This window comes from Chanodichthys erythropterus, chromosome 12 (assembly GCF_024489055.1).
Source record: "Chanodichthys erythropterus isolate Z2021 chromosome 12, ASM2448905v1, whole genome shotgun sequence".
NCBI classification, from domain to species: domain Eukaryota; kingdom Metazoa; phylum Chordata; class Actinopteri; order Cypriniformes; family Xenocyprididae; genus Chanodichthys; species Chanodichthys erythropterus.
Window position 1 is genome coordinate 2,958,017 of NC_090232.1, and position 8,567 is coordinate 2,966,583.

An 8,567-nucleotide genomic window follows, 5' to 3' on the forward strand; every position below is an offset into this window, starting at 1 on the left:
GGAATATGTAATCTATACAATTTCTAAGCATGCCACACCTTCACTTTCTTCAGGGCAGGGCCTAATGTGATTACTGAAATTGGTGACAAGCAGTGGGATATGTGAACATTATCACAGCCTGATAACCTTCACATGGTTCCTTCAAAGTTAGTATAGTATATAGAGTTTACACCTCAGTAGACTTGCAAAGGAAATCATGGCTGCACTACAGCGTGTTCTTCAGTTAAGGTTCAGAGAAAGACAGAGACGACCACGAAGTAGATTGGTGACATTAAATGCCTTCATTAGACAGCATCAAAACCCCTTGAATATGCTTGATGACATAGCTATAATTGGGAGATACCGTCTGCCAAGGGAACAAATAGCCCAACTGCTGAATAGCATCGGACCTCAGCTGATGCGTGCCACCAGGAGAAATTTTGCCTTGTCCCCTGAAGTCCAACTCTTAGCAGCATTGAGATTTTATGCAACAGGCAGTTTTCTCCAGGTACTTGGTGATGGGCTTGGATTAAGTAAAGCATCAGTGTCAAGAGCTGTTCAAGCGGTCACCAATGCATTACTTCCACTTGCTGTGGAACACATTAAATTTCCATCATTAAGACAGGACATCACAGAAATACAACAGTATTTTGTAACACATCATCACATCCCACAGGTCATCGGAGTGATCGATGGTACCTTGATCCCGATCCTTACACCATCTGTGGATGGCCATGTATATATATGCCGCAAAGGTTATGCAGCTGTCAACTGCCAGGTGATCTGTGACCATAAGGGTTTGATCACAGACATTGTGGCAAGGTGGCCCGGAAGCACACACGACTCCTTCATGTTCATCAATTCATCTGTGGGTCAGGAGGCACAAAACTCACAGGGACAGTGGAGGCTGCTTGGGGACAGTGGTTACCCACTGAGGCCATATCTCTTCACCCCTGTGGCTAATCCTATGAATGACAGGGACACAGATTTCAACGAAGCACACCGTGTTGCACGTAGTATAGTGGAATGCACAATAGGGAGGTGGAAGATGCGCTTTCGGGCTATTCACCAGTCCAGCGGTGGTCTTCTTTTTGCTCCACAAAAGTGCTGTGCAGTAATAATAGTAACAGCTATGTTGCACAACATTGCGGTGCAGATGAAAGTGCCCTTACTTAACAGGGAAGAAGATGAAGAGGTGGCAGAGGAGGAGGAGGAGGAGGAGGACGACGACGAAGATGGCATGGGACCACATGCTGGCCAACCAAGAAATGTCCAATACATGGCTGGTTTTCGTGCACGTCAACAAGTCATTGACAGATTTTTTTGAGTTTATCTCTATTTTTCCCAGTCTTTGAAGTATATTTCCTACATTACTTATTTTATACATTTTTTGTTGTTGTTGTCATTTAATTTAGATGTGTATTTATATATTTTTTTGTTTGTTACCTGCCCTCATAAAAAAACAAAAAACAAAAAAAAACAACAACAATAAAGTGTACAATAAAGTACAATCAAAACCTTATATTATCACAATGCACTTGAATAAAGTTAAAGGTGTAATCTGCCGGTTGTCCTGTAGGTGACCTCATAACTCTGTCTTCTTACGATGCACTTAGGGCTTTACGATTACTCCAGAGCACTCGTAGATCTACGATCATTTTCAAGTGCTACTTAAGTTACGATGCTTTTGGGAAACAGACCTTAATATTAAGATCACTCGTACGATCGTTTCTACGATCAACTTAGGCTTACGATGCTTTTGGGAAACGCAGCCCAGGTTGGTAGCGCAGGTTGTCGTGGCCATGAGAAATAGATGTCGTTCCCTCAACATAATGAAGTCGTGGCCATGAGAAAAATATCTCATTCCCTCACCATATGATCTCAAGGCCACGACTTTACATCGCGTGGCCACGAGATCATTTTGTCGAGGTAAAAACATCCTTAAGTCGTGGCCACGTGGCCACATGGCCTCGAGATCATATGGTGAGGGAACGACTTATCACGTTCCCACGAGTTTATATGTCGTGACCACGACAAAACTAAGGGAACCGAACATGTCCCCTCCTGGTCACCGTATGATCTAATAAGAAAAGGTCAAATGGATTTATCCATTATGTCATAGACTGGTCAAATGTCAAAAAATAGATGAAAATAGATATAGGGGTTGTTTTGACACCCTTTAGGGAATTTTGCAGATCTTGCATTATCACATGTCTGAAGAAATGATAACAGACATATTTTGATATAAAGGTACAAGATCAAATCAGCAACTAATTCTGAAAACATCATCACTTCTGCAGTATCTAACCACAAACATGTCGACATGACCTGTCACACTAGAACAATCGAATATAACAAGCATACATACTCTAAAATATAAAAGAAGAAGAACCATAAAGGGGTGCAATAAAGAGTAAATACTTGAGAATTAATATATTGAGTAGGGGTGCATGAATATATGAAATCAAAAGTAATATTGATAAATCATAAGCCATAAATATGAATAAAATGCATGATATGAATATTGACCATTTTGGATCCACCAAATTCGACACACACCTCTCGGTTATAAACCACAAAACACTCGATGATTAAACTAGTTTTAAATCGGATGAAACAGCCTCAACATTCCCAACGAGACTGATGAGGAAAACAGGAAAAACATGCCATGAATGAAGATAAGACTTTTAAATCCCAAAATCACCACAACAACACACAAACTTTTACCATGAATAAACTGAAGTAAATTACCATGGTTTGTGGAAATGTGCAAAAAACAAACAAACTATGTTATAGCCATTTATATTGCAATATATTTATTAGGGGAATATATAATTCATTTCTTTGTGAAGGTGTGTATAGTTTTTACCTGTGTTTAGGTGTTTTTTATAGACCTATATAACATATAATATCATTTGACAGTGTTAGTGAGTAGCCATGTATGGTTTTACCTGTGGTCACTAAGTCTCACTGTGATGATATTTTCATTTAAGCCTAATAATTAATAAAATAATTTTTACCAATAAATATTCTGGGGTCCTTGAGGATGGTTCCAAATATGGTCCATTACTCAGAGGTTGAGATTCACTGATCTAGTGGCCATCAAGAACATTACAAACATTTTATATAACTTTTTTATTGCAAGAATAATGACAGTGCACACAGTATTTTTACCTGATCTGTTTAAAGCATAGATATATCGAATATATAAACTTATTTTAGTACTATGTAACAATATCAGACATAAGCAGGAAAAAAAAAACTAACATTTACAGTACATGAAAGATTTCATCATATCTCCTATTTTATTATGAATTATTCTTAGTGATTTGATTAAATGTTCTACTTTGCATAAGAACTCTAGAAAAGTATCTTTTTAAGGAAACCTTTGTGAAAATACAATTTTGCCACAATAATAAGATAACAGTAGATTCTAGTGACTTGGTTTTCAAATAAAATGTAAATAAATAACATCCTTAATGCAAAGACTACAAGTAATATTAGCTATAGAAATACAATAGAAACTCAAATTATTACAAGAAAAAAGTTGATAAATGCAAATGTTTTCTCTTTCATTTTTACAGAAGGTTCATGTATCAGTTATTACAGAATTAATTCTTTAAAAGGGTCAAGTAGAGATATTCATAAAACTTTCATATGACAAAATATCACCACTGACCATTTGAATGAATTCATGGCAACTGAAACTGAAAGAGCAAGTGAAACTGAAAATATAGACTATATAGAGATTCTCATCTTGTCACTATGAAAACAAAGTATTTGCATATGTTGGATTCATATATTCAGAAATTTATGAAGGCACAGACGGTTCAGAGCTCCAGATGATTCAGTAAAGCTGAGATTTAGAGCCGATGATCAGACAAATGTGTCGAAGATCCACGTGTGGCTTTGAAGAGTCACAAGGTTCATGATGAGCATCAGTCAATCACTATCATTTCTGAGGGGAAAAATGCTCATTTTTAATGTATATTTTGTGATATTGCACATATTAATGATTTTCCACAAGGAATTAATATGTAAACTTACTCTGGACGTCTTCAACACAATAACCTTAAACAACAACAGTGAGACTCAATCATTTACAGTCAACATGAAATTGAGCATCAATATACAATTAATGAGTGCATCCTCTTCAATCTTTCATCAAAATGCTCTTTCCTTTTCTTCAATGTTCACCAATAGCCTAATTTAAGACTTTTAAACTCATTTAAATCATTGTTTTAGCTAAATGTATTTAAATCAATGGATAAAACAATTTGTTTTCTCACAGAATATCTGCTTTCACACAGAAACATGTCAGATTATGAAAGTAAAACAGGTTGCAAATGGCAATTTTTCTTATTGGGACAGAGATTTGAATGTTTGTTTTGAGTTTTAAGGACATGATAAGCACAGAAATATGTTTCAAATGTTTTAAAGATTAAACACAGTAATATTTCCGTATAAAAATGGTATAAACAGGAAAAGGATGATAAAAGCCATGCAGATCAAAACAATGACAATCCAAATAACAAATCTCCTGTCTGAATCTAACAAATATATATATATATATATATATATATATATATATATATATATATATATATATATATATATATATATATATATATTAAGCTTATAAAAAATGTCAACAGATTTAAATGATCAGAATTAGGTCTTTAAAAATACACTGAATATGCAGAGACTGCAGAATATAGAGGAAGAGGAAGAAACTGCAAACATGGTGTTTTTTACTAAGGTTTCGACAAGCAAGATGATCAACCACAACCACTATATGAAAAATGACCACAGCAGATGATGCAGTTCACAGCTCTTGCTTTATCTCTTCTCCAAATTTAAACATGCTCAAAACAAACAATCATCACAATAAGTCTTTGGGTGGAGAGGAGCAACTGAGAGCATTAAAAAAATCAAGATTTCATATTTTAAGATGAATTGCGAGAACACCTAACAAACTTCTTTCTGTGAAATGTCAGTCTGGTAAAGTGTGCTTGTGATCTCATACCTGAAACAGCTTCTGTGGTGATGAATGATGGAGACCAACAGCAAGCACCGAATGGACATTTTTGTTAGACAAAGTACACATTAATGCATGATTCATTTTCATTTTATTTTCACTATTCATATGATTTTCTGCTTATGAAATAATGTTGAAGTAAATCACTGTCTCACCTTCGAACAGATCTCTCTCATAGACCGGATCACTGGTTTCTTTACTTGCGCCATTATCAAGTGTACAGGTGTAGAATTTTTCTGGATTTCCTTTGTTTTTGACTGTGATGGACTCTCCTGTCGGAGTGATTTTCGAACCCTTCAGTGTTTCTCCAGCAGAATTCTTCCAGATGATCGGTTCACTGTACTCGCATCTCAAATACACAATGTCAGGGTTATTACTTGGCTCTATTTTTATCACAGGTTTGGGGACCCGCTCTGTGAAGGAAACAATGAACAAAATCAGATGGTAAAACTATGGTATTTTAATACAGTTTTAATACAAATGATAACTTAAAAATAATGCACCATCGTACTGCTATGTGTTGGTATTCTTGGTATTACCATGGTATATATTAAAGTACCGTGGTTTCATATTCTGATACTGTACTATAGTACTGCCACAATACAGTGACGGTAATCATTCAGTATAATATAAATCCTGGTACTGAATTTACATACTTTACATACTATTTACATACTCCAGCACCAGTGTTCAAAACACGATAAAACTGTGGTAACTTCTGTTATAATAATTGTTAAATTACAATGAACATATATTAACAATATAAAAATGATTATAATTTCAAACAAAAAATAAAAACAAGTTGACTGTTGTACTAGCTATACTATGTTAAGAAAAAAACAACAATAAGATGCTTTAACAGTATTAATATTAATCAATATAATCAATATTCACTCACCCATAACAGTCAATGTGAATCTCTGTTCCTGATCTTTACTGTTGATGTCAATGGTATAAACTCCACTATGTTCGACTTTTAGATTAGTAATATTAATTTGTCCAGTCTTCTCATCAACAGTTGTGATGTCTTTGAATCTTTGATTCGGGATTAGAATTTCTCCTTCATCCCATTCAATCGCCTTGACAACAGTTCCATCAGTGTTTGTGTGTTTCCAGATGATGCTGGTGACAAAAGGAATGAATTTGTCTGGACGAAAAGAAACTTGATCCCCCACTGCTTTCATCGCGTCTACATCAAATGAATAAAATATCAGAGATTATGTTAGTCAACATTCAACAAACAAGTCTCTGTCATTCACAGTCATTTAATATGTTTAAATACACTATGGGGAATTTTTACTTTACAAATTACAGACAGACATGGACGATTCGCACGGGATTAAGATCACAGACAACCTAGTCAAATGACTAAATGTCACCAGGTAATACTAATCCTGTACAAATAGAGCTTTAGTGATTTTCTGCTTTAGTAAATAATGTTGAAGTAAATCACTGTCTCACATTTGAACAGATCTGTCTCATAGACTGGATCACTGGTCTCCTCACTCACTGCGTTCTTCAGTGTACAGGTGTAGAAGTTTTCTGGATTTCCATATTTTATAACTGTGATGGACTGTCCTTTCGGAGTGATTGGTGAACTCTTCAGTGTTTCTCCAGCAGAATTCTTCCAAATGATTTTTTCGTTGTACTCGCATCTCAAATACATAACATCAGGGTTATCACTCGACTCTATTTCTATCACAGGTTTGGGGACCCGCTCTGTGAAAGAAACAATGAAACAAAATCAGATGGTAAAACTATGGTATTTTAATACAGTTTTAATACAAATGATAACTTACAAATAATGCACCATCGTACTGCCATGTTTTGTATTGTATTCTTGGAAGTACTTACTTCAGCACCATGGTATATATCAAAGTACCCTGATTTCATAATCTGATACCATCGCTGTACTATAGTACTGCCACAATACAGTGACGGTAATCATTCAGTATAACATATATCCTGGTACTGAATGATTACCATATATGATATTAACATACTCCAACACTGCGGTACTACTGTGTTCAAAACACGATAAAACCATAGTTACTTCTGTTATAATAATGGTTAAATTACAATGAACATATAAAAATAACAATATAAAAATGATTATAATTTCATTCAAAATAAAAAGTTGACAGTTATACTACCGATTTTATGTTAAGTAAAAACATAACAATAAAATGCTTTGGAGTATTAATATTAATCAATATATCAATCAATATTCACTCACCCATAACAGTCAATGTGAATCTCTGTTGCTGATCTTTACTGTTGATGTCAATGGTATAAACTCCACTATGTTCGATTTTTAGATTAGTGATATTGATTTGTCCAGTCTTCTCATCAACAGTTGTGATGTCTTTGAATCTCTGATTCGGGATTAGAGTTTCTCCTTCATCCCATTCAATTGCCTTGACAACAGTTCCATCAGTGTTTATTTGTTTCCAGATGATGCTGGTGACAGGAGGAATGAATTTGTCTGGACGAAAAGAAACTCGATCACCCACTGCTTTCATCACATCTTCACCTGATGAACAAAATATGAGAGAGTGTGTTCAACATTTAACAAACAAGTCTCTGTCATTCACTACAGTCATTTAATATTTGTAAATTATAGGTTAAAATACACTATTCCCCAGTTTCACAGACAAGGCTTAAGCTAGTCCTAGACTAAAATGCACGTTTGATCTTTTTTAACTGACATATTTTAAAATATGTCAGTGTCTTTGTTTTGTCTCATGACACACACCAGGGGCCGGATGCATAAACCACTTAGACTTTAAGTTAAGTTAAGACACTAATGTTTTTCTTGAAGAGTGGTCCTAATTTTTTAAAGTTTGTTACATAAAAAGGTAGATTGGTGTCATTTGAATTGGAAAAATAACATTGATTACCCCTTGGTTAACTGCAAGTTGGTCAAACTAGTTCTTAAGACACTGTCTTAAAATAGTGACTAAGTTTATGCAACTGGCCCCAGTAATGTTTTTTTCTAGGGGATGTCTATAAAAGTTACTTAAATGCCCTAATTGAACTAAGGCCTAATCCTAGCATAGTCTAAGCCCTGTTTGTGAAACTGGGCCTAAATCATTAAAAACTAAACTTCTTTAGGGTCGGAAAAAAAAAAGAAACAGATGCTGCGCCATTTTTGATAAAACGTTATAACATCAAGTAGACATACCTGAAACAGCTTCTGTGGTGATGAACACAACGATGGAGACCAACAACAAGCTTCGAAGTGACATTTTTGTTATATAAAGTACACGTTGATGCGTTTTTTTTCCTCAACTGTATATTTTGCTCAGAATGTCTTTACACGCACAAGACGAGGTGTAAGAAGAGAGATAACAGAGGAAGTGCAAAAACAGAAACCACAAACATGTGGCATTGAGTTGGTCTTTCACTCTAATATGTAATGTAGGACACAGTTTTGATGTTCATACTCCCTAAAGAAACATACATCCCCATCTGAATTACTGCATTATTATTATTACTAATGTCCTGCATCAGACTCATCACATTAGCACTGTTAGCACAAAACAATCCC

The 8,567-nt window shown here is 35.1% G+C and overlaps 2 protein-coding genes across 2 annotated transcripts; one reads left to right on the forward strand and one right to left on the reverse strand.

Annotated features, from left to right (window-relative positions):
* Positions 1-196: 196 nt before the first annotated feature.
* LOC137031576 (putative nuclease HARBI1) lies at positions 197-1,306 on the forward strand. The gene has a single exon (XM_067402616.1). It carries the CDS (start codon positions 197-199, stop codon positions 1,304-1,306), a length of 1,110 nt encoding a protein of 369 aa, XP_067258717.1.
* Positions 1,307-4,795: 3,489 nt separating this feature from the next.
* Positions 4,796-8,303, reverse strand: LOC137033120 (carcinoembryonic antigen-related cell adhesion molecule 5-like). Its single transcript, XM_067405252.1, has 6 exons — positions 8,202-8,303; positions 7,254-7,550; positions 6,479-6,736; positions 5,916-6,206; positions 5,173-5,430; positions 4,796-5,017 (listed from the first exon to the last, which is right to left on the reverse strand). Exons 1-6 carry the CDS (start codon positions 8,263-8,265, stop codon positions 4,926-4,928), a joined length of 1,260 nt encoding a protein of 419 aa, XP_067261353.1. The 5' UTR covers positions 8,266-8,303; the 3' UTR covers positions 4,796-4,925.
* Between the last annotated feature and the right edge of the window lie 264 nt (positions 8,304-8,567).

Bases quoted from the DNA above. Each gene is read 5' to 3' on its own strand.
- LOC137031576 (XM_067402616.1), top strand. From the start codon at position 197: ATGGCTGCACTACAGCGTGTTCTTCAGTTAAGGTTCAGAGAAAGACAG.
- LOC137033120 (XM_067405252.1), bottom strand. From the start codon at position 8,265: ATGTCACTTCGAAGCTTGTTGTTGGTCTCCATCGTTGTGTTCATCACC. The intron at 7,551-8,201 runs GTATGTCTACTT...TTTGTTCATCAG, and splicing joins CACCACAGAAGCTGTTTCAG to GTGAAGATGTGATGAAAGCA. The intron at 6,737-7,253 runs GTGAGTGAATAT...TTTCTTTCACAG, and splicing joins ATTCACATTGACTGTTATGG to AGCGGGTCCCCAAACCTGTG.